Source organism: Vulpes vulpes, chromosome 8 (assembly GCF_048418805.1).
Source record: "Vulpes vulpes isolate BD-2025 chromosome 8, VulVul3, whole genome shotgun sequence".
NCBI lineage: Eukaryota > Metazoa > Chordata > Mammalia > Carnivora > Canidae > Vulpes > Vulpes vulpes.
The window spans coordinates 87,765,436-87,791,683 of NC_132787.1; the positions used below are offsets into that span (position 1 = coordinate 87,765,436).

The 26,248-nt window shown below is 49.6% G+C and overlaps 1 protein-coding gene across 1 annotated transcript; it reads right to left on the reverse strand.

Moving 5' to 3' along the window:
* Window positions 1–25,648, reverse strand: LBH (LBH regulator of WNT signaling pathway). The gene is made up of 3 exons (XM_026016018.2): window positions 25,263–25,648; window positions 22,561–22,663; window positions 1–2,543 (listed from the first exon to the last, which is right to left on the reverse strand). Exons 1-3 carry the CDS (start codon window positions 25,286–25,288, stop codon window positions 2,355–2,357), a joined length of 318 nt encoding a protein of 105 aa, XP_025871803.1. The 5' UTR covers window positions 25,289–25,648; the 3' UTR covers window positions 1–2,354.
* Between the last annotated feature and the right edge of the window lie 600 nt (window positions 25,649–26,248).

Sequence of the window (26,248 nt, forward strand, 5' to 3'; positions counted from 1 at the left end):
TGGAAAGCATTTTCAAACTTTATTTACAACTGTCACAGTGACAAAAAGTAGTTCGGAAAAAAAAATGCTAGTTTCTCCCTGAGCCTCAAAAAAGAACAGATAGAAGTTACAGGAGGTTCATCTTACAACAGGCATTTTTACTGAAATACTAGGGTTTGTTTTTTTTTTAATACGATCAGTTAGAAATACACACAAGTTACTTTAAAAAAAAAAAAAAAAAAAGGAGGCCAGACAGGAGCTCAGCCACTTGTCCAAGAGTGGCTGGGTCCCTCCAACAGGCTCGCCGCTGTAGGTCCTGACTTGAGTGGTCAGCCCCCAGCCTGCTCAGACTCCAAAGGGTCGCACAAAGGTGTCTAGCGACCAGCAAAATAATAAGTCACCCCCATAAACACACATATACACAAAGTAGATTTGTTATGCAGTTTACAAGCACGTTCCCATCACACGGCAAGACCAAGACAGATGAAAGGGACACAGAAACACAGGATTTTAAAAGGCAAGACCCCATCCACCAAGGGAGGCAGGTGTGGGATGAGAAATGCTGCTGCGAGGGAATAAGGAAGGAGGGAGGATTCTCTGCAGCCAGAACAGAACCAGCGGGGGTACAAGAGAGATGCCCTGGCAGTGCAGGCTTCAGGCCTCTCCCATTCCCGGGGAGCTGGAAGAAGTTATTGCCATCAGTGTGTGGAACACAAGCAGACAACATAGGGGGAGGGAGTTGGGGGAGGGAGGTGAGCGTCAGCTTCCCAGAACCAAATCCTGCTGAGATGTCAACCGCGCACCTTCATCTTCCTGCCCCAGCTCCCGAGAACCACACTAACCTTGAGGTATTAAATACAGATCTATACACAAGACCCAAACTGGGGTCAACCGAGACCCCCTGGAGAACTCCAAGGGTGCCTCTGTTGGCCCAATTTGGCCTCCAGGAGGATCTTGAGCTCATCTCTTGGCTGTACACACGTGCTGTGAGCTAGAGAAGGTTTGAAAAGTGTGTCCTGCAACCTGCTGCTCCAGATGGTTCTTAACTATAAGAAGCTCTAAGTCCAAGGCTAGCTTTCTCCTCAACTGTGCCCTTGCAGGGGACAGGTGAGAGGTGGGGAGGGATGAGGACGGAGGCTTAGTGCTCCCTCACCTCACCATGCCATTCACCCCTCAGAACACAAGGAGAAGCCAGGGATCTCACAACATCTTCAGTTCAAACTTGATCTTCAGACTTCTGCAGGAGATCTCTGTTATCCCCCTCTGATAATTCCCAGAACTAGGACCTCCATTAAAGTTCACCTCCCCATCACAAGAAACAGAGCCTCCTCTTCTCTCCACTCAGCTCCCACCAGAAAAACTGGCCAGGGGCCCATGTGGAAGTAGGCACCTCCTGACTGCTCCACCCAGGGGCTGTGGAGAGGGAGGGCCGGCCTGGTAGCGCCAGAGCTCTGTGCCTCTGCTCAGAACAGAGCAAGCCTGGGGGAGCAGTGGGGAGGGATCTTCATGTCCAAGTGTCCACTGCGCAGTCCTCCCATGGGGGTAGGAAGTGCTCCCTCTATCCCAAAGGGTGGGGGTGAGGGGTAAAAGATAAATCAGGAGAGAGAAGCTCAAGAGCCCTGCCTCTTAAGAAACCTCCAGATTATGGAGGGTACATGAACCTGCCACAGCTGGAGTGGAGGGTGGAGGAGAGCAGGGTGGAGGAGGAGCAGGGAGTCCTTTCCCACACCTGCCTCCAGCCAGCTTTGCAGGCAGCCAGTCTGTACTGCTCTCCTTCCCGGCCTCCTGTTAACAGACCCACACAGCTGAATAAAAGCAAAGGTGGTGGGCAGAACCGGAGAGAGAGATGAACACGCTGCTTGCTGTCTGATGCCCCAGCAGCCGCTGGCAGGCAACTTCCTGGCTGCACTCCTCTGCTCGATGCTTCCTTTCAAGCGCGTATTCTCTCTTCCGACTCCTGTCTCCTGTCTGTATTCTTACCCCGAATGTTCCTTGCTCGCGCTGCACCCCCCCATTCCCCCCACCCCCCGGAGCCCACTGGAATCCCACCGCTGCCTCTAGCCTGCTCGGGTTCGGATACCAGTTGCGAAGATGCACCACTTCCCCGCCCCCCCACCCCTGCTCCAAGCAGCTTCCTTTCTCAGAAGGCCTTGCAAATTGTCGCAGAGGGCTCCACTGCCCAGCACATTTCAAAAAAAGAAAAGAAAAGAAAAGAAAACCAACTCGGTGATTTGCAGGTGCAAAACGGAAGCCATCATTTGACATGTTCAGAACTACTGTGGCTCACTCCCTTCTTCCATCACAATGGGAAAGAACACAGTTCAGGGACAGATGCCTTCTGGTGTGGCCCTCCCCAAGGGAGTCGACGGGGGGCTCTATTGCTCCTTGTTGTCTTTCTCTGTCTCTTCACAGTTGTCCTGCTCATCCTCCTGGACCAAGAACTCCTCCGGGGGCCACCGGAGCTCCCCACTCTCCACCTCGCCCTCCGTGGGCTCCACCACGATGGAGGGCAGACGGTCTTTGAGCTTGCAGCAACGGTCAAAGTCTGAAGGGTCAGGAAAGATCTGAAAGAGAAGCAGAGCAAGTCCCCGGTCACCTACAGTACAAGAGAAGAGAAATCCCGTCCTCCATTGCACGTGGAGAACTGAGCCCCTGCCAAGTGCCAGCACCTGTGCCAGGCTCTCAGGACACTGGGAGGGAGCCCTAAGTAAGCCCTAAGCCCACAGAGCAAATTCTGAGGAAACCGGTCCCTCCGCAGACTTTAATCCTGAAGCTGCAAGTTTTCAGGGCAGTGCCCCCAAAATTGTGGTGTCGCTCTGTTAGTACATTTCCTTGTCTTTTATTTTCACATGAAAGAACTTAACGCCACATCATTCATGGTAAGCCACACCTGCCTGCAGCCAGCACTTTACCCTGGCAGTCCAAAGCACGCCATACATCCCGTACCACTGAATTCCTTCCAGGGCAATGGTCGGCGCCTAGTAGCCAGCTCCCAGGTGCTTCACATATATCGTTTTGTACCAGTACGGTCGTGCTGGAAAATAGGTGTTGCTAATACTACCTGAAAGAATCTCAGGTTTGAAGGAAGAGGTTGTCTAAACCATACAGCCTGGAAATGAGTGGTGGTGGAATGAGATTCAAACCCAGATCCGTCTGACCCCCATGCCCATGCCCCAATAACACCTTGCCCCTCAAATAGATGGGTCCTGATCTTGCTGCAACTGTAAAGTCAAGGCCAAATCAGGGTGGATTTGGGACATTTGCTGGCATGGCCCCAATCACAGGCAAGCCACGAACAGAATTCTAGACTCCTTTTTCACCTGTGAGCTGCTCTGTGCTCCTCGATGGTTCTATACCTGCAAGAGTCTTTTCAGCATCCCATCAGTGAGGCTCCTTTTTTTAAATGCTTACTGTGTGTCCTGCCCGGACCTGGGAGAAACCCACACCAGGCTATAAAATCGAGGGCCTCAGGGGCCCTGCAGATTCCCTGTACACTGCCCTGTGACTACAGCTGACCTAATTCCTGGCCAGGCAGCTTAAGTACTTAATCCGATGGGTCCCTTGCCATCCGCAGCCCTCGGTGACACACCCAAGAGCCAGAGAAAGGAGCTTCTGTCTGGGACACTGAGGCTCACAGAGCACAGATGTTGAGAGCTACATGGCACCTAGAGGCCACCTCTTTCAATCTCTCCATTTGGTAGATGAGGACACCAAGGGCCAGAGGGGTTGAGGGACTTGCTCAAGGTCACACAGCTTGTTAATGGTAAGAGAAAGGAAGGCAAAATTGGGAGTGGGTGGAGACAACATTTGGAGAGAGCCTGGGCGTTGCCTGAGCCAGGCACAGAGCAGGATAGGCCAGCAACAGCCGGCAAGTATCCTCTATTCTCGGGAGGTGGAAGAAATGCTCTCCTACAAACTCAGGCCTTCCCCACTTCTGGGGCGCCCAATCTGACTGCACTGTAGCCCTTAAGAGTGCTCAGTCACAGGCCACATCACAGGCCACGTCACAGGCCACGTCAAAGCCATGTGGGGCTTTTGGGAATCTTGGGCTTCAACAAAACCTCCCCAATCCCTGCAGACAAGTGATTATTAACCATTTATCCAATAAAGCCCTATTGCTGAGGATTAAGCCTTAAGCCAGCTGCACAACCAGGCATCATTAAAGACTTAACAGGCTCATAAAAAGTATCGTAATGGCAGCCAGGAGGAAAACAAGCCAGAGGAGGGGCTAGACTAGTTGGGGCGACAGGACGCAGTGGGAGAATGGACCCCCACTCCGGGTTTTCTCTTCCTGCTGTGGCCCACCCCATGGAGTCCTTGGACCATGCTCTGCGCACAGGCCTGAGCTGCTGAGCAGGGAGAGGCTCAAGGAGTCTATGTGGGCTCCTCCTCACTTCTCACGTGGAGCTGGGGCCCCTCCACGGGGGTGAAACACAGGTACTTTCCACGCACGGGCTTTGGGAGTGAGCAAGGGGAAGCCCAGCAAGTGGAAAGCACACTCCAGTTTGCAAACCTCTTTCAGACATGGCCTCATTCAGGCCTTCCCACACCCAAGGAGCAGTGAGATCCTGGGCTCTGAGGGACACCTGTAAGGGCCAGGGTTCTGACCTAGATCTGCTCTTTCCAGTGCCTATGCCTTTTGAAAAGTGAATGGATGCCCAATTTAGAGTCTGAAAACTGACCAGGGAGGGCGGGCAAGACTCTGGGCTTCAACTGCCCATCCAGTTCAGGTGCCTGGCATGACCTCTGGGCAGCTAGGTCTAGAAGATGAGCTTCCCAGTCTGGACAGTTGTCCTAAATCATCAGGACTTGAGACAGAGCTATGAAATATCACAAGGAAATGGACATTTGGCTTGGTGCAGACCTGGGGCCCTGCCTCTACCCTCTGCCCTCATTCCCAGGGTGGGGCGTACCTGTGATGGCCCAGCAACTGGACCATAATTATGATCACCCGTACCAGGTAAGAGTGAAAGGGACAAGATATAGTGAGGCCAGCTGCAGTGAGGCCAGAGGAGGAGGACAGTCAGAGTGGACTTTTGTTTCAGGCTGGGAATAAGTCTTGAACTAAAATTAGGAGAGAAAACGGATTTTTTGATGATGGTAGTAATGGAAGAGAAGCCAGGCCAGATTTGCTGTTCAGAATCTCAACCTTCACAATAATCCTACTAAGTATGTAGTAGGATGGGCCCTATTCTATAGAGGGGGAGACTGAAGCACAGAAAAAGCAAGCGACTTACTCAAGGCCACACAGCTAGAAAGTGACAGAATGGGGACCTGAACTTAGACCTGTAGGACTTCAAATGAGGCATTCATCTGATAACACATCGTGTAGAGCCACAGACCCCATATTCTCACTGTCCTTGACGTCATCTCCATAACCCCGATCAAGTCCTCTCGACTGCCCATGACTCAGTTTCTCCCTTTGAAAAGCAAAGTGACCTTTGTGTCTCACTGATGGGTACAAGTTCTTGGCAAACACAAAGAAGATAAAACGCTTTGAGGACATATGCTGAATTAAAATCGGAACGTCCTCTTTGGAGCTGTTTCGATAGGATGACAGTAAGTATTCAATCTCCAAGCAAGAGGTGGTAATACTCACATGGTAATCAAAATAACTCCAAACAATGCCTTTCATACCAGGAGCTGCACAATTAAGTCTTTTAAGTCCTTGGGGAGAAGTCTGCACATTGAACTTCTGATACTGCTCAGTTGCCAGAGAACTTTGCTCCCTGGATCACTCAAAGCAGGAGCCATTATAAAGAAAAAAAAAAAAAAAGCCTGCTCATAGCATTTTTTTTTAAATCACCACAATAATCTCACCTTTCCATCAAAGATTTTATATTATTTTCAAATAATGCCAATTTATGCCTCTGAAAATTGTAGCTCTCTCCAAAGACAAACAAGATGCACCCAGCACCAATCAGCTTCTCATTTCCTCACATGCAGACAGACAGCCTTGCAAAGTGTTGCTGAGCATTCTGCGAGCACAATCTTATCTCCAACAGCTGCTTAAGAGGCTGACCCTAAGGAGGTTGAGATTTTTCCACTAAGTCATGCTTTTTAATCATCCAGGCAGCAGAAAAATGAGAGGTTGCAACTGCAGTGTGACAGGGTAGGGAGGGCAGTGGAAAGAAGGACTCAGGTCAGAGTTGCCAAGCACATGACAGGTAGAGCTGGGGCGGGAGGCCAGCCCGGCATGCTGTTTGCCTGCAGGAGCTGGCAGGGAATAAAGAACTGCCCCTGCTCCAAAAAGAAACTGCTTTTGCTTAAACCTCTTGTTCCAATGTGCCCCTTCTCTCTGGACTGGGAAACAGAAATGAATGAATGAATGAATGAATGAATGAATGAATGAAAGAATGAATGTTCTTTTCTCTTCCCTCTGCACCAAAGACTCATCAACAAGAGGTCCAGAAAGGAAGATGGGAGGCTCTGATAGTCATCTCTCACCCTGACCCCCACAGAGCCACCCAGGGCAGGGCAGATCTAGAAGCATCCATCCCCAGCTGTGATTCTCTCAGCCTTGCCCTGCCAACACTGGACTTCTACTCCAGCTATCCAACTGCCACACTCGCTGCCAGGGCTGATGGCTTGGATGACACGAATAGACACCAGGTTCCTTCCTTTGCAAATGGAGTGAGGTCTTGAAGATCACACACAGCATCCCGGCTGGGTCCTGTGTGTCCCACTGTGTAGGAACAGCAGGCATGCAAACTTGGCACTAGTGAGTCTCACAGAAGACACTTCCTCAGAGGCATCCTTTGCCAGGTGGCTTCTAACCCCAACAGGCCCTGACATGTTGGGAACTCAAATGGGTTCACTTCAAAGGTCAAGGAGGCCCTAGGACCTTCTATGAAGAAGAAACGGTCTATGAGATGAACTTTGGATGCCAATATACTGGAATTTCTCGCTGTCTGGATTAGAGCTGTCCCATTAGAACTTTCCGTGAGAGTGGAAATGTTCTCTATCTGCACAAGCAGTAGCCAGTGGCCACATATGGCTAATGAGCACTTGAAATGAGGCTAAATTGTTAAGTTTTCTCTCACATGTATTCATATAAATTTATCTGACATATGTAAATGTGATATAACTTTAAATAGTTGCATGTGGCTAGTGGCTGCTGCCCTGGACAGCACAAACATAGATAAATATGAGGACCATGTAAGCAGGCTGTCCAGGAAAAAGGTCAGGAGGTTTGGCTGATGGACCAACATGGACAGCCTCCCAGCAGAGAAGTCTTGGGTTGGGGGATTAGTCTGAAGGCTTTTTGCTTAAGTATAAGAATTGCTGGTCAGTCAGCTCCCATTTCACCCATGGAGAGGAACTGAAAGGTAATATCAGATTTCCAAAGGCCTGAAATTTGGGGGCCTAGCTATCAACTGTCTGCCTTTAAGCCAGGTGACCTAAACCTGGCTGCCTCTGCGGTGGGGAGAGAAGAGAGATGTCTGGCACCTGGGATGGAAAATGTGAGCAATTCTGGTTGGAGCAGCCCTCCCCTGAGTGCATGCATCCCTCAGCCATCATTCCTGACAAACAACTCGAGCTGGCCACAAAGAGGGTGGAGGGCTTAGCAAGGAGCTGGGAGATGCTAACAGGGAAAGCTGATACCACCCGGAGCAGGAGATGAAAGGTGGCTAACTGGACACACAAAGGGCTAATTACCAGCTCTGCAAGATGAGACCTCCAGAGCGTGGGCATCTCGCTCCTCTTTGCTGGGCTGTAACAGGGGGCTGAGGGGTGCTGGGGTGGGGTGGAGAGGGGACCTAGGGCAGAGGGCCTGAGATGAATAACCAGGCAGTCCCCAAGGCACTGAGAGGGATCTACTTCTCCGCTCTCTGGTTCCAGAGGAGGAATAATCAACCTCAAGCCTGCAATGGAAACTTGCCACTGCCACTCCCACAGGTGGCAGACCAGGAGTCTGAAAGATTTGGCTTTTACTTTGTCCCTGTGTCTTATCTCTGTGATTTTGGTCAAGTCATTTTAACTTCTCTGAGCTTCAGTTGCTTCCTGAGTAAAACTAGGAAAGGATTTATACTTTAGAATTGTTGGAAGGATTACATGCTGCTGCATGTCGAGTACCAGCACAGTACCCAACGGGCTTGAAACTGTGGTGGCCCATTTCCCTCCTCTCTTCATCTATAGATTGGGATTAATGTTAATTCCCATTTTATAGGGCTTTAGAGAGAATCAAACACAGGAATGTGTGAACATGTTCTGTAAACTTTGAATTCCTGAGCAGCCCTGGTGGCTCAGTGGTTTAGTGCCACCTTCATCCCGGGGTGTGATCGAGTCCCCTAGAGACCTGGGATCGAGTCCCCACATCGGGCTCCCTGCATGGAGCCTGCTTCTCCCTCTGCCTGTGTCTCTGCCTCTCTCTCTCTCTCTCTCTCTGTCTCTCATGAATAAATAAAATAAAATCTTAAAAAAAAAAAAAACCTTTGAATTCCTAATGATGGTTCTTATTAGGTAAATCTGGGGTGCCCAAGGAGCATTTAGAGTGAGGGACTGAAAAGTCAAAAGTCCCAATGGCCTGGGACAGGAACAAGTGAGCAGCGCTCCTGGGCTTGCAGTCAACAATTCTAGACCAGGTTCTTTGGAGAAATGGGTTTGACTTCATCACTTCTCCCCCGTGTTTCTGTTTTCCTAGGGCATGGGATAGGCCAGGAGGAACGAAAGCCACTGTCTTGTCCAGATCCTGGTCTTCAGTGGAAGCCCCTGCACTAGCAATCTTCCCATTATGCACCACCCCACCCCCACCCCTTAGCCCACTCCAGGGGCCTGCTACTGGGGCAATCAGACCCCTCCTGCCCCTCAGCTTCCCAAAGTCTGGGTTTCTTATTTTTCCTGCAGAACAACAATGGATTGGCCTTGTGTGTTTATTCCTTCCTAGGAGGGGCTGGTTTCTAACAATGGGCAGATCTCTACCAGCATCCTGCTCTGCCAAGGGCGGAACGAATGAGCTGCAGCTAATCTAAATGAAAAGTCATCCTGCTTTTTGTCCCCTAACAATATGTGAAGGCAAGGAATATATGTTCTTCAAAATACTTGCCTCAAAAAAAAAACAAAAAAAAAAAAAACAAAAAAAAAGAAACAAAAAAAACCACAAGAAAACAACTTGCCTCCTGCTAATTTATCATCATCATCATCATCACCATCACCATCACCATCACAATCTTCATCACTATTGTATTTTACTGACTTTTCAAAGTGAAATGTGGCTAGTAAGAATAGAAATAATTAGAGCAAAGGGGAAGAGAGACTCCTATCTGGATTCAGGGAGGAAGAAGAGTGGCATCTTCAGTCCAGTGCCAGTCACCTCATTCTTCATTCCTGACACTCTCACTCTACTCAAATCCCTCTGGCCTGGGGCTCTAGAATATCCACCTCACCCTCTCCTACCCTTCTCTGGTGTCTCTAATCCTATAGGAGACTTGAGGAGAGATTTAAGGCTTTGTAACAACTGTTGGATCTCCTTCCTCTGGATTAAAGATGCTTAAGCCTCCAGCCCTGAAACTTAAAAGAAAAGGAAATCCTCCAGATAAACACCATCCTTCATAAACATCTCTCAAACACACACCCATCCTGCAAGTCAAGAGTTCCAAATTCCAATTAATTAGCACTAATTGCTACTGATAACTCTGGGCCCAGTATGCTGATGGAGCTTTTGGAATGTTAAATAACATTTCTTAAAGTTCTCTGGGGCAATGAGAACAAGAGTAGTTATCTGGCATAGATGATTTAAAATACCCCAATCCTATGGGCTACATTACTGCCCTTTAGAAAGAAGACATGCTTCCCATCCCCTTTGGGACTCTGGGGATGACAGATCCCTTTCTCCATCCTCCTCCATTGGTACTAGCCAAACATCCCACAGCCACACCTCCCCTCTCTCAGAAAGCCCAGAATGGCACGGCTGCCATTTCCAATCATTCTCTCATTCTTTGTTCTGGAGCCACAAATCTTGAATGTTTGGCCTAGTCCCATAGCCTTCCCATCCTTGGCTGGAGTCCACCTTCCTAACCCCTACCACGTGTCTTCCAAACACATCCCTGCATGGAAACAACTCTTTCAAGTCTCCGAGGATTCCCTTACAGCCCTGCCCCATTGCCTTTGCTCAACCTTCACTCACCATCACCTCTGCAGCACACTACCAGGCCATTCCGCCTATTTCAGGCTTCATGGTCTCTCCTGATTCTTATACCCCTGCCCTGATTCACTTGACTCGCTATCTTCATCTTCCCTGTGCCCTCCCTAGACTAAGTGTCATCCTAGGCTTTTCTTCAGACTCAGCTTCCTGGCTTCACCTGTCCATCACAGGTGAAGGATTCCCCTATCTATACCTGCACTTCCACCTTCCCACCTTCCATGAAATGTCTCCTTTTGGATGACATCCATCATCTCCAACTCATCTTATCCCAAAGTGGGGTCATCAGCTAATAGACCCATCTTTCTTTAAGTTGAAAACATTTTTCCCCTCCCAAACAGGAAACCTTGCTTGACAGTAGGTGCCATAAAAGAGGCCTGGAAAAAAAAAAAAAAAAAAAGAGGCCTGGAGGTTTTAGTTGGTCAGAACTGCAGTATTGATGCTACAACACTGAAATGAACAGGGCTGAATTCCTAGAAGCAGTCTACACCAATAGGGAGGTAATGGCCCTGCTGGCCTCTGAGAAGACTTCTTTCTGTTTGGTATAGAGCAGCAGTTCTCAAAGCTCAAATCCCAAGGCCCTCTCATGAAAGGAGTGTCTATGGAGTTGAAATACTTTCTTAATAATACTAAGATGTTATTTGCCTTTCTCCCTGTGTTGACACTTGCACTAATGGCATATGAAGCACTGATGGCTGAAATTGCTGGCCCCTTAGCAGGGAATTAATGAATGCAGCAGCAGCAAACTGAACTTGTGGTCATTATATTCTTTACCATCTCACACAATGAAAAAAAAACTTAATATCCTTGATAAGGTAGTTAAAATTACGTTTTATTAAGTATTAACTTTTAAGTACATTTTGCTTTAGCATTCCACGTGAGAAAATGGAAAACTAGCAGACAGCACTCTGCTGCATCTCAAAGTACAATGGTCATCTTGAGAAAAGCACTCGTGGGAAGGAGTTGCCAGCTGAACTAACCACTTTTCTGATAGAACACCATTTTTACTTGAAAACATGATTACCCAACAAACCAAGTTTGTTTTGATTTGGGTGTCTGGGAGACAAGTCCTCAAACGTGAACCAAACAAGCACACTGCTTTATGGAAAATGACTAATAATATTTGTTACCAATGATAAAAATCAAACTTACAAGCATAAATTGTATCACCCACCGTGAACTTGTCCACCCTCTATTGAGGGCTTTCTGATGAGACTGGTAAAGACATTAATAAATGTGACTTTCTGATGTCTTATGATGCAATGCGTCCATATTTGGAAGATCTATTTTACTCAATGAACATGTATTTTCCAAATGATCAATGCACCGCATTATAAAACCAAATGTGGGTGAAAGACTCATTCAAAGTGCCAGACAGTCAGACTGCTGGATTTGAATGTAAGAGCACAAAAACTTCATTCATAAGGTTTCAGATTCCACGTTGCTAACCTTTAAGAAACTACCACTTGTTGAGTTTTGGTGAAATAGCAAAGAAAAGTATCTGAAGAAGGCTATTAAGATATTTCTTCCTTTTCTCAACTTTCCTAACAGATCTTTCATAGGCCAGATTTTCTTCATTTAAGTCAACCAACACATATTGCAACAAATTGAATGCAGAAGCAAATTTGAGAGTCTGGCCATTTTCTATTAAGCCAGATATTAAACAGATTTGCAAAAAAATGTGAAACAATGCCTTTCTCTCACTAAACTTTGGTTTGGACTTGGTTTTGAAAAACATATTTATCTTTATTAAAAACTGTTATATTAACATGTAATCTTTTTACTGTTATTTTAAAGGAATTAACACATGAAAAATCTAAACACTCCGTTTTAATATCAAAAGATGTAACCTACATAAACAAATATCTCTGGGGGTCCTAAATAATTTTTGAGACTGTAAAAGGGGCTGAGATCAAAATATTTGAGAGCTGCTGGCCTACAGAAAAAAACAAAACAAAACCCTCCAGAGGAATGACCACATTAAGTCAAGGTAGAAGGAGGGTATGTTTTAAAACTGGAAAAGATTTGGGGGGACCATAAATTTGCCTTTAAACAGCTGAAAGGCTGACTTGAAGAAAAGAGAGCAGATTTTTTTTAACTCCAGTGGGAGGACCTAGGATCAGGATGGAGGATTTCATCTCATTATACAACATTCTAACAAAAATGATAGAATCAATTCTCTTCTCTATAGATGGGGACATCATGGCCAAAAGAAGTGATGTGAGTTTCCATCGGTGACACAGGTAGGGAGCAAAGCCAAGATTAGAAACCAGTTATCCAGATTTGTAGTCCACAATCCCATGTGCTGAGAGGTTCTGAAATCCACATCACTGGTTATGTCCAAAGAGCACCTAAGTGACCCAATGCCATGCTGCTGTTATGTGCACTCCCACACCTGAGATGCTATAGTGCCACAGTTTGACTCCACATGTTTGTCTACTCCTTAAAAGAATTTTGAAAAACTCCATGTCCTTCCACGTGTTTTTAACTTGATGTTGAAAACTTGTAATCTATTACAAACATTAACATTTTAAAATAAAACTTTTATACTACTCTTTTAAATGTACCAAATGCCTTATAAATACCAAAGCAACTTGGTATCAACCATCATCCATTTTTAAAAAATATTTTTTTTATTTATTCATGAGAAACACAGGGAGAGGCAGAGACATAGGTAGAGGGAGGAGCAGGCTCCCTGCGGGGTGCCCGATGTGGGACTCGACCCCAGGACTCTGGGATCGCTACCTGAGCCAAAGGCAGATGCTCAACACTGAGCCACCCAGGTGCTCCTCAACCATCACCCATTAAAAAACTCATCAACAAGTTCTAAAATCTTATTCTTTTCTCTGTTTGAAACTGTATCTCCAGCCTACTGTTCTACAAAATTTCAATTTAATATAACTTTTTAGTCATTAGTTTTTTTTTTTCATACTTCTCTGCAATAAAGAGATGTGTTTATGTATATAATTTGACAGTTCATATTTTTTTGTCAATGGCCCTAAGGCCCCGTAGCAGCAACAACAACAACAACAAATCTAGACTGGCTCATTGCAGTTAATAGTATGTAACTGATCAATAAACATACCACAAATAATTGTTACACCCAAATATAATCTTTTTATTGGTTTCTTAGTGTGATAGACAGGTGGGATTTATGGAGCTTCCTAGAGAATAACATTCTGAATGGCCCATTTGTTGAATGCCCCTATGGTTTCTATACCCTGGGGAAAGTCACCTTAAAAGAGTTGGGGGGGGGGCGGGTGGCAAGAAGTAGGTCATTCTCTTATAAAGGGGGAGGACGGCAATCTTGACAGGAAAGGTAGGCAAAGAAATTGGTGAGGACTGGCTTCAGGAAATGCGATTAAAAAAAAAACAATACAGAGAAGCTGAAGATGTGGAACTAGGTTTCTGAAAATGTTCTCTGCTGTCATATCCCTTGGAAAGTTTCTGTGAACCCCAGGGGCAGCTGTCCTCTGCTTTTAACACTTTGTTAAAACATCAAGTAGTATATACATGGAGCATTATTAAGAAGTAATTTGGCATGAAAATCTCTAATATTAGGCTGCCAAGGGAAACAGCCAGGAAGGATCCTAATGCTTCAACTGCCACATGTGAGGGGGCAAATGACCAAAGAAATATGAAAATCATGATTTAGTGTTAGCTGATCTTTAAGAATGCTTTCATCTAAGGGGATACAAGAGTTGAAGAAAAGAAATTCCTTCACGTAACAATAGTGATGCCAGCCTCAGGAAGTTGAACACTACCGTAACTAATCCTCCACGTCCAAATACACAGTATACACACACACAGTATGGTTCAATCATATTTTTTCTTTACTCATTTTTTAAAGACATATAAAAATGAAACTTTATAGCACTACACAGATGGAAAACTAGTATTATTTGTCATAGATAGTAACCATAAAAAGACACCAACATTTCTAAAGTTTGTGTAACATCTCAACTGACTTTGTAAAAACACCAAGAGTCTGTGAACCCTACTGGAACACTGGTGTGGGCTGTTTACTTGTTGCAAAGAACCTGAGGCTTGCACAGCTGTTGGGTAAAAGACCCCTGCGCTCTGAGCCCAAAACTTCTCTTATGTTCAGATCTACTTCTAAGAGCTCAGTCCATTCTGCATTCCAGAGAAGCAACATTTCTAAACTATGACCATTCCACGAGCCAAACCGGGAACCCCAGGAGACCAAGATGGCTTAGAAGACTGCATGTACATCAGTCCAAACTTTGTGGGTCTTCAGTGAAGGTGAATTCACTGGTTTCTCTCAAGGTTATATGGTGCTCCAATGTCATTAATAGGATAAAGGAGACAAGTAGGGCAATGATCCACCCATATGCATTTGTAATCCAGTATGGCATTATACCCATGATGGGATGAAAATATGATCACCAGCTATTTTGCAATGCTGGCGTAATGCTGCCTAAACATCATTAATTGTTATCATCTCTGCTCAAAATAAGCGATTAACAAACTAGAAGATGTACAACAACTCCCAAACCCTCTGAAATAACCAAACACCTTTCTGACTCTATCCATAGAGTTCTCCCATTATCTCATCTCTATAGATTTTACACCCCTGAAATTCTATGTGCTAGCTTTCCATGCCAGGAGCTTATATTTTGACTAACTCTTCTATTTGTTTTTTTATATAAAGATTTTATTTATTCATGAGAGACACACACAGAGAGAGAGAGAGCGAGGCAGAGACACAGGCAGAGGGAGAAGCAGGCTCCATGCAGGGAGCCCGACATGGGACTCGATCCCAGGACTCCAGGATCACGCCCTGAGCTGAAGGCAGGCGCTAAACCTCTGAGCCACCCAGGGATCCCTCTATTTGTTTTCTGTCTTTAAGGTAATATATAATCAAGAGGCTTAATGATGTTGAATCTCTATGAATTAGTAATTGTGCTTCCAAGAATTTATTCCAAGGAAAGAAATCAGGTCTGTGCAGAGATTTATGTAAAATGATGTTCAGAGCAGTGTTCTTTGTAGGAGCAAAATATGCCACTACCTAAATATTCAGCAGAAAGAAGTGGCATGTAACAAAATGAAATGCCTTTTTTACAAAGAAAAGCAAATGGACATAGTCACAAAATTACAGTAAGTGAAAAAACGATTCACTAGAGCATACATATTTATCTCAATTTCATTTTTTTAAACAAATGCATACAAAAATGCTGGAAGCAAACATATCAAAATGTTTCACTGATAGAAATATGGGTGGGTCTTTTAATTTTAAATTTTTCTAAATTTCTAAAAGGAATAACTATTACCTTTATAATTATCACACACACACACACACACACTCAGACACTTAACAACTTTTACTTAGAAACTCTGTCCTAAGACTCTACTCTGAGGAAACGGTGTCAACTATGGACAAAGACTGATATATAATGTAATATATAAATTATTATAAGAGGAAAATATATACATATGTATATAATCTAAAAGTTTTCAACAACTGGAGAACGGTAAAAAGAATCATGTCATAACTTTAGGATCTAATACTGTGCACTTATTATAAACGCTGGCTTTGAAGCATTTTTAAGATAAGTTGTAATGATGTGATGGGATGACTTACACTCTGTTAAGTGAAAAAAGCAGAACACAACTGTGATTTCGGCTATTAAGTGCACTGGAAAAGAAGAGAAAAGATGCTAAAATGTGAACAGCTATGATTTAGGCATTGTGAGATTATGGTGATTTAGAAGACAAAAAGGTTAAAGAAAATTAAAATTCCATCACGGGCAGAGGTTACTTTTAAAATTTGAGAAATTAGCATGAGAGCAATAAAATACATACTTTATCAGTAAAAACATGAAATTACTGGAAAGGAGAAAAGGAAGAGAAAATTTTCCTATCATCTCAACACTCCAATCTAAAACAACCACTATTAATATTAATATTCCACTGGCTGTCCTTTGGTCATAAGTGAGTGTGTGTGAGTATATGCGTGTGTGTGTGTGTGTGTGTGTGTGTGTGTGTGTGTGAGTATGAGTCTTAGCAGGTATCTCAGGCTCTGTCCAGAGATCAATGGCTGAGCTCAGCGCTGCCCACACACTTTGGGCTAATGGTGACCTACTAAATTAGAGCTTGTACACAAGGCTTTGTCTGGAAAAAACATTTAGGAATTTGGGAAAGCCAAGGATGCCTCTCAAATCCAGGATGGACAAGTGTTCTACAAAATGAAGGCAGGAGGTGAGTTCAAAGTATGCTATTAATTCTATCTGGGAGCCAGCTTGAGATTCAAGTTAGGATAAGGTCAGACCTAGAAACCAACCACCTCTGAATTGAGATCTGTGAATGCCCTCCATGCCCAGGCCAATTCTACTTTGGATGAGAGATCGAGAACCTTCCTTCCCATTGGCTCCAGTAAAATTTGTGGCTGAGAGGCAAGTAGTCAATGCTGCTTCAGCTAAATGCTCAGGTGCCTCTTCTCTAAAGTTCACCTGAAAAAGGAGTTTCTGACAGTACAAGGCAACTAATTCTAGCAGTCAGAGGGCCAAAGGGGCTCCCAAACTTCCTTTAAAATCAAAATGCTAGCTGAATAATAATCTGGAGAAACTTCTGGCAAATTGTAATTTCTTTCTAACGCAGATCTGTGCAATAGGGGGCCCTACCCCAGCCGAGGAATGAAGCAGCAGACATCGGATCAGACTTGATTTGTTGATCAAGAATCCTCCTTGGGTGGGCTCAGGGACAAGGGAAGGCCAGGTGGTGAGGCGAGAGGTAGCGGGGGTGGGGTGGGGTGTCCAGCATCTCTGAACTGGAACGGAGTGAAGCCCTGACAACTCTGAGCCCCATGTGAATGAGGGCCTGTTTTCACATCCTCCGAGGATTATTTCAGGATTCGGACCTGAAAGATTATTTCAGGACATTCACTAGACACCCAGGAATAGCTCTTGGCTCCAGTCACAAGATTTGCCACCCAAACTCATCCCTTCCCCTCACGGTACAATCCTTCTTTCTATTCAACTTGGAAGACTGGGCTGATGTCAAGAAGATGCTGATGCTATAAAAATCTACGCCATGGGATGGCCAAGGTAGAGGGATAGTTCTCAGCGCAGGAAAGGGAGAGAAGAAGGGTCAGGTCGATCTGCCCGCACTCATTACGCAGCACCACGCAGGACACAGTGGCCGGCACCTCAGGAACAAAGAACCGTCTAAGACACAGCCCCTGCCTCCGGGGAGTGAGGAACACACCACCACTTGAGAGGCGTCGGGCCTAACACAGGCCCTTTGAGAGAAAGCTGGGTTGCTTGGTTCTAGTGTGCAACATGTTGGCCAGGAAAGTGAAGAAAGCTTGTTCTCTCCCTGGCCATGCTACAGACTCACTGTTGTGACCACAGTGTGGGTGTGTGTTTGGGGGGTGAGGGAGGGGGTCCCCCAGTGGAACGATTCCAGCCTTCTGCAGGCCCTCACCCCGGGGGCATTCCAAAACAGTGAACACGATGTTTGTGTCAAGGCTTAGGCCTAAGAAGGAAGGTGCTGGATCCCTCATGCAAAGTAGAGTTGATCTGAACAAGGTGGGTACTGACTTAACAAGAGGTGTGTAGACACAAGCGCACTCAGAAACGGTGCGCTCCTGGGGCTTGTGCAGCCGGTGGCCCTAACTGCCTGTCTTGCCTCATATCATTGTGCTTTGTAGCAAGGAGGGAGCGAAGTGGAGGGGGGCAGGGAGCGGAGAAAGAAAACTTGCTGTGATTCCAGTAACATGTCGTGTCCGTGGCTGGACGTCTCCTGCCAAATGCTCTGCAATTTTAGCTTTATTTCTCTCCAGGGACAACAGAGGCTTTTTAAGTCTGGTGCTGTGAAAGATGATTTCCTAGTGACCATGGGACTCCGTGAGGCCACTCAGTGGGGCCTCCAAAACTCTTGAGAACACGTGGGGGTACCACAACTGGGGGTAACCATGAGGAGGAGGAGGCAGGTGGTGGATGAGCTACACTCGGAATGGCCTCCCCAGCAGGGCTGGTGGGGGACGGAGGCAGGGACCAGGAGCTTGAAGCTCTCTGAGGGCTGACCCCCTGAACCTCTCTGAGGGCTGACCCTGAGGGGGAAGCTCGGCCCATCACTTATTTCAACACGTGCCTTTGCACAGGTGGGAACGCGTGGGTGGGGGGGGAGGCTCAGCAGGTCTTCATAAAGAAAGGTTCCGCACAGAAAGGCTTTCAGAACTGCTGCCTGAACTTAGAGGTTAACCCGAGCCCGCTCCCTGAGACGGAACTTGCTGCTCTCGATAATGGGAAGCAGTGGGAGTGGGGTTAGGGGAGCCCACTGCTGTCGGGCCTTTGCAGGGAGGAGAGACTGAGTGATCCTGTCCAGGGAGGGGCAAGCTCTCAGCCAGCATAGTGCTTTACTCCCATCCTAGATACTGAGCTGAAACTCAGACTGTGAGAAGAGTCCTCCTCCCACCCCCTGCTCTCCCTCCTCCCTCTGGTGCAAAACCCAGGCTCTCCCCACCTCCTGTCTCAGGCAAAGGGGAAGATGCAGGGAAGCCCTGAGCTCTGTGGCTCACAGGGAAGGTATAGGACACACAGAACACTGCGGCGAGTGAAGAGCTAGCTCCTTCTGCTTTAAGATGCATCCTCCCTGGCTTCCCTGCGGACAGCCCGCTGCCTGTTGGACCGGTGGATGGACATCAGATGGTAGGAGTACGGGACCAAGAACAGCGGCAGGAGTGCAAGGGGCAGCTGGTCAGAGACACGCGTGCCGGTCAGAGAAGAATTTACAGAGCCTGGGGAAGGGCAGACGTATCAGACCTTGGTCCAGATGCTTGAGAAGGGGCAATTTTAAATGAAAGTCAAGGAGCCAGACCTCTGTCTTGGACTCAGTGAGGGCAGTAAGAGTGTGGAAGCCTCAGCACACCGTGTGAGGGGGCAGGTCAGGCAACAAGGCCAGGATGCCCAGAGCCTGGAGGTGGGAGCAATGCCAGCGTCTACAGACAATGCTCAAGACCCTTCCCCACGCAGGACCCAGGCCGCTTCAGGTACAGCAGGAAAGGAGACCCAGTCAGAGAGGCATTCCAAAAATGCCACATACTTAGAGCCCCTGGAGCTGATGGAGGGGCCCACGAGGCAGCCCCGGACCTGCTTCCTTGACTTGGGGCAAGTATGATGGTGTAGGCGGTGGACATTCCTGTGCTGTGGGCGGGTCTGAGAACAGGAGGCCCACAGATGGACGCAGGGTGGGGAGGGAGCTGCAGCCACCGGGGACCTTAAATGTCCTCATGGGGACCCTCCCACTCAGCCCCAGTGGACCAGCTGCTCCCCGCAACCTGCCCAGAAGGTACTCAGACTTTCGAGGAACCGTGTCCTCACCCACCCAGCAAGGTGCCATAATACATGCCGAGTGGGTGTGCAGACATGAAGTTCACGTACTCACTGAGCTGACTCTCTACATAAATGTTAAGGCGAAACAAAGCACTGGCTCTGTTGATTTTTATACATGCCCACAAAAGTGACACTAACTTCATAAGCCCCCAAACAGGGCTCACCTCAATTTTTCAGGGGATAAAAAGATTTATCTGAAACCTTGGTGGGCATGAGCTGAGGAGGCCCTTTAAAAAACCCAAAGTAGAAGTGAAAATGGCCAGCTTTGGGATCAGGAGCCTCAACTTCACCAACACCAGCACCATTTACTTGGCACCTGCTCTGGGAAGGTCTGGAGTGGCTGATGGGCACCTAGAGGCCCGGGACAGCATCACTTCAGAGCACAAATGCCACAGGTGTTGAAAGAAGGAAGAGGTCACATCTGGGGTAGACAAATTAGGAAAGCTTCATTCTTGGGGAGGTCTGGAAGGTGGGGGGAACGATTGCCGAAGTCCAGCGTGCCTACCTATTTTACGACCTTCTTTCAAGGTCAGATCACAGGCCTGAGACTCTATTTCATCTGCCAAGTAGGGATTGATGTCTCCTTCCCACTTTCAGTTCCTTGGAAAAGCAGGTCCTGGTAAAAGCCATGTACTATTAATATCCTCAGGAAGGATGCCAAGAACAGAGCTCTGAGATATCCCGCCCCAGATCTGAGCCCAGCCTGAGCATGCACAGCCGATGGGCTTCGGCCAGTGTGGTCCCGGCCAGTCCCCAGAGCTCTGGTGGGAATGTGTTTAATTGCATGACATTGGCTCTGAGTGGGCCCAGAGGATATTGGTCATATGAAAATTGTCAGATCAGCTGGCTGCAGAGCCCCGCACCTGGCATAAACAGGGGCAAGCCAGAGGGGGCATCTGGGCGCAAAACAAAATTAAATTAGACATGGAGATGCTCTCTCCCAGTCCTAATATTCTTTCAGGCCCAGCCCCTGTCTGACTGGCCAAGCCTTCTCGTGGCCATCCGTATCTGGAGTGCCCATGGCTTTGCACTGCTGCCCCAGACTACCTACCTTCCAGGTATTATGCACATACCACTTTCCCATAGGAGCCCCGGGCCCCCTCTAGAGTGCCCACCATAGCACAATGCATACAGCAAGTGCCCTGTAAACATGTTGCTTGGTTAAAGATTACAACCTCTTCTCTTTCTCTTCATTGTGCCACCAGAGGAACTTTCTGAAATCTGGTGACAAGAGTGCTTTGAAGTTCCAGGTAAGAGATTTTGGAACTAGACAGTAGCCCCCACCCAGATAGCAGGAACAGATTTCCTGAGGACTCATGGGAATGGATCCTATAGGCCAGCACCACTGGGAAGATTTAGGGCCCTTTTCTCAGACAGCATCATGACATCTCGGGAGCCCAGAAGCAATCTGATATCCACCCCCCCCTGCCATTGCAAAGCCCATTCTACCTCCCTCCCTCAGCGCTGCAGCCGGTTCTGCCCCGGTCAGCGGTGTTGGCCCCCCAGGCTCCAGGAGAGGGGCCTGAAGGTGGAGACCAGGACCCGGGAGGGCACGGCCCCCTGATCCTGGGACACGTTCCAAGAAGGAATATAAAATGCACACACAAGACGTATTGATGACTGTTTGGAAAGGTTCTGTGATGGAACTCTCAAACCCAAAACTGAAAGAAAATCTCACCTATAACCACAAAGAGATTCGGTCTGATTCAGCAGCTTGGAAACTGGAATCCAAAAACAGCCCAGCCGGTGGGCCAGGAAAATTCTACCCTCCCACTGGCAGTGGGGCTTTTGATGGTCTCTTTCAGACCCATGCTGGGGGTGGAGGGTACAAAACCAACCAGGAAAGGGTATTCCCCCTCACTTTCCTCATCTCCTTGGGCTACATGAATACTCCTTTCCAGCCAGCAGAAGGGGCTTGGCCAGAGCCTGACACAAAACAAAGGGGCCTTCCTGAGCCTCTCAGTGTGTCTCAGGTGACTCTGCTGTCACCTACCGAGTTACTTTACCTGAAATCAGCTTTCATCTCAGCTCTTTGATCAATCCTCACCCCACCCTCCCCATCACATGCCTGGAGTTCTCAATTGGTTTCTTCCTTAACAAAATCAATGCCCTGGAATGGTTCTATAGAATGACCAGCCAGAGCAAGCCGAGATTTTCAGCAAGAACCAGCTCGAGGTACAGACACATGACAGACATATCAGAAGAGCCAGGCTTTGGAGTTTGGTTCTACTACAGTCTGAGCCTGTTTCTCCATCTGTTAAACAGAGCCAAGAGCTACGGTCAAGAGCAATGGTCAAGAGCAAATGAGTAACGTCTGTAATGTGCACGGCTCACGGCAGACATTCAGTTAACATCTACTGGATGGGCTCATCACACCCCATTCATCTTCCCCAGGCCAAGCACCATATGTACACAATCTCCCTAGCTCCAAGGTCTTCCCTCAAAACTAGAGTCCTTCCTCTCCCCCATGTAATAACCTCGGAACGCTCCTTGAAAATATGAAAACAGGTGGCTGCCCCAGAGACATCTAGAAGCTGTATAGCCAGCCGGGGGCAGTGGGCATGGCAGGCGAGGAAGAGCACTCTGTTAAGAATCTGAAGGTGACAGGCCACTTTTTGAGGTCCTCGTGTATTTTGGATCCATCACACAGGATCCAAATCTCGAATCTAAATGCCAGAAATCACATTCCTGAGATAGCCTGCCCCTGGGGACGCGAAGGGAATCGTTGGTCTGAACTGACTGTACAAATCATGTCTCCCCCTTGCTGCTGTGAACATCCCCTGTAGCCAGGATGACTAATTAATGACATCGGCTCACACTTGCTGAACCCTTACCGTGTCCCGGGCACCATGAATGCCTTCTACACACCAACTCATCAAGTTGAATCTTTGCTACAGTTCTCTGAGGTAAGGACTGTTATTGCCCCATTTTACAGAGAAAGAAACTGAGGCTTACGGCATGAGGGGATTTTTCCCAAGGTCACAGAGCTGTTCCAAGTAGCACTGGGATGCAAAACCACATCTGCCTCCAACCCCAGCAAATGTCACCAGGCTCCGAAGCACCAGAGGAACCCAGGACTGAACTCACCTGATAAGAGAGGCCATCCTTTCGGGGGTTGAGGCCAATCTCCTCCATGGATGGGGTGTTCATCATCACTTCAGTCATCTCGGCAGATCTCAGATAGTCGGGGCTGCCAAGAAACCCAGACCAAAAGTCAACAAACACACGCGCTTTCACATTCCTATCCTTGGTGCTTTCTGCTGTTAGATCAGGGGACTGTCTGGAGGCAGGATGAGAGGTGTTCAAAACAGAAATCACAGAAAAACAAGCTCACACCCTAAGGAAGTCCCTTATAAGCCCAGGGCATCAGGGCGCTCAGCCTCACCAACAGAGCCCTGAAACTGCCTGAAAGCCTCTCTGGCAAACCTCTCTTCCCTCCTTTCCTGTAAAAGTCCCCACTGGCAAGGCGCAACTCGATTTTCTTTTAAGTGACAGGACTAGAAAAAACCAAAACAATAGGTAGCTGAGTCCATCTGTCTATTTTAAAACCAATTCAACCCATCTCTAGGGGAACTGCATATTATTATTACGTAATGATAACTGGTCAACCGTAGGGAAACCAAGTCCAATAACTCTCTCTTCCTAAATTTCTCTCTCTCTCTGGTGTTCCTTTTTGCAAAATGTCCCACTTAAAGCCCCAAGGGGTCAGCTTTCTGCAAGCTTCACATCTGCCATCCAACCCCCTTCTCTAGTCCGGCCACAGCAGCTGCAAGCTCATAGCTTGAAAAACATCCCCTGGATTAAAAGCCTTAAGGATGCCCGGACTCTGATTGCAAAGGAAATTTCCAGAGGGGCCAAGCTGGCCCACCAATGGCTGACATGTGAAAGTGCTTTGTACTGTGTAAGCAGGATACAAATGTTCCATTATCCTCACACAAACCCCGGGCACATACAGGGTCCCGAACGCATAATGCCAAATAGTACATACCGATGTCAGTGTACTCTCTACACAACATCCAATATTTTCACCACCATGTCTTTACACATAGGAACAGCGACAACAGCAGCAGCAGCAGCAGCAGCAGCAACGACAACAAAGTGGGCAAGGCTTTAGACTGACTGCATGTAGGGACACCGGCTTCCTTAAGGTCTCTTCTTCACTTAGGATTACCACAGAGTAGAAATAGTATTTATTGGGTTTGGAAACAGAAGCATTAGGTCTGGCCCATGCTCTGCCACTGAAGAGCTGTGCGATCTTGAACCAGCAGTAGAACCTCTCTGAGCCACAGGTGCCCTGTTTTTTACCATGATGCTAATAATGCCTATTATTACAGTTATGCTAAATGGCTAATCTCTGGCAGGGGTGGGGGGGGGAGGTCGGGTATTGCAAACTATGAAGTGCTAATCAACCATAAAACAGTTCCCAATTATTTTATCTTCCTTGATTTCTCAGGGGATTATAACCCCAAGGGGCCCTCACACCCCCCCTGGCCAGTTCTGAGTGGCCAGGGGCACAAAGCCTCCACCACCCACATGGCACCTGGCTGTTCACACACCACGGAGGTGGGAGGGAAGGGGCGCGTGTAAGGAGGGGGCACGCAAGCCTCACGGGGAGGGGAATTTTTACTTTGTTCTGAGAGTTCATTTCTCTAAACAGAGCCACAGTGGGGGAGGAGAGACAGAAGATGCCGGGCTTCCGGGCAATGGTTAGGGTCAGGAAGGGGGGGGGGGGCTCCAAGGCGGATTCACCGCGGGTCGTGGAAAGGCCGCTGCCGACCCCAAAGAAACGGGCCAGAAGAGCGCCCCGGGGCTCCGGCCAGGCGCTTCCCCGGGGTAGGGCGCTCGCTCCTCGCTCCGGGCTGCGGCGCGGGCCCCAGAAGTTGCAGCGAGAAGCACGAACTTTCCGGTTCCTGGGCTGGAAGCCGTGGGTCGGGCCGCCGACCCGCACCCGCACCCGCACCCACACCCGCACCCGCACCCGCACCCGCGGGCTCCCCCGGCCGCTCCTCCTCCCGGGCGCAGCGAGGAAGCGGCGGCCGCCGCGGCCGGGGGGCCTCGCTCCGCAGCCAGCGCCGCGCCCGCCGCGCATCCCTCCCGGCCCGGATCCCGGGTCCGTGCGAGCCTTCTGTGCCCGCCGGGTCCGGGGTCCCGGGATCTTGCAGCACGGCCGGCGAGGGCGGCTCCCCGGCCCCCGGCCCGGCCCGGCCCCTGCAGAGGCGCATCGGGTTCCACGGGTTCTGGGGAGGAGTGAGCTCGCGAAGGTGCAGCGAGCTGGCGCTGCTGCCTGCGGCTCCGAGCGGCTCCGAGCGGCTCCGAGCGGGGAGCGCGCTTCTCCCCACGCCTCGAGGCTCTGCAAAAGCGCCTCTGCACCAGCTCAGCCCCGCGGCCGCCGGCCTCGACGCCGAGACTTGCGCGCAAACAAAAAGGAGGGGCGCGGCGGGGGGGGGGCAGGAGCCCCCTGCGCCAGCCTGGGCGCGCGCCTCCCGCAGCCCTCCGCATTGGGGGTTCCTGAGCGGGATTCGGGCTGGATCCCCGGTCCTGTCCCCCACCCCCACGCGTCACCAGCACCCACACACCCTCCCGGCCGTCACTTCAGCGGGGGCTCGAGTTCACTCCCTTTGTCTGGATGCTCTCGGCACCACCGCCCCCGCCCCCACCTTGCAACCTTGACGTTGCCTCCTGCCGGGCCGGCGGCGGGTGGGTGCGGGCCCCCGAGCCCGCAGGGGCAGGCGCCCGGGCCCCGCAGCCATGGCCGCGAGACGGATGCCGCCGAGGGCGCGCGTACTCACCAGTGAATGGGGAAATATACAGACATGAAGTCCTGGGGGAGGCCGACCCGCGCCCTGGTGACTTAGGAACGGCCCCGGCGTCCCGAGGGAGGCTGCGGCGCGCGGGCACCGGGGGCCGCGGGGCCGCCTTCGGGGACTGCCCGGCTGCCAGCCGCGTCGGCCGAGCGCTCCGAGCTCCCGCTCCTCCACCGAGCTCGCGGCCCCACAAAGAGCCCGGGAAGCCGCACTTATAGGGGCGGGGGCGGGCCCGGCCCCGGAGGCCCCGCCCCCTCGCCCACTCCTGGATAACGTCACCAAAATCATGAATGGCCTCGGCGCTCGCCGCTCCCGCGGGTGGCGGCTCGGGGGCGCGCTCGGCTCGGCTCCCCCCGCCGCGCTCCGCTTCCAGCCGGGCGCCCGCCCCAGCTCGCGCGCACCGCCCCACGGCGGCGCCCCGTCCGCGGCCCTCCCCGGCGCTCCCCCCGGGCGCTCGCGGCGGCGGAGCGGGGGCTGGGGCGGGGGCGCTGGGCTCGCGCCCGATGTGGCGGTGCGCGGCGGGAGGGCGCCCTCCCTCGACGCGGCCCGGGGCGCCCGGCGCCGGCTCGCTCCTCTGCACCCGGGGCGCGCGACCCCCGTCAGCGTCCGTCCCCCAAACTAGGCGGCGCCCGCGGACGCCTGGTCGCTGCGCCCGAGGCGCGTCCTTCCACCTCCCGCAGGCTGCTCGGAAAGGAGAGCAGCGCGGGGCGGGGGCGGGGAGGGGGCGGGGAGGGGGCGCGGAGCTCGGCGGCCCAGCGCCGGCGGATGGGGTCGCGCTCGCTTGCAGGGGCCGGCCCGCGGCCCGCAGATCCGTGGAGGGTTTTATTTGTGTGGGAAAGGATGTGGTGTCTTCGTAGGGTTTTTCCACTGGACACCTACACACATACACATGCGGCGGCCTGGGGCACGGGGTGCGGGTGGCGCCGCACAAGCACGCCCCACTGGCCTGGGCTCCGCATCTGCTGCGAGGA

Excerpts from the sequence above, each read along its gene's own strand:
- LBH (XM_026016018.2), bottom strand. The coding sequence starts at position 25,288 with ATGTCTGTATATTTCCCCATTCACTG. Across the intron at positions 22,664-25,262 it reads GTATATTTCCCCATTCACTG|CCCCGACTATCTGAGATCTG; the intron begins GTGAGTACGCGC and ends GTTTCTTGGCAG. Across the intron at positions 2,544-22,560 it reads AGGATGGCCTCTCTTATCAG|ATCTTTCCTGACCCTTCAGA; the intron begins GTGAGTTCAGTC and ends CTTCTCTTTCAG.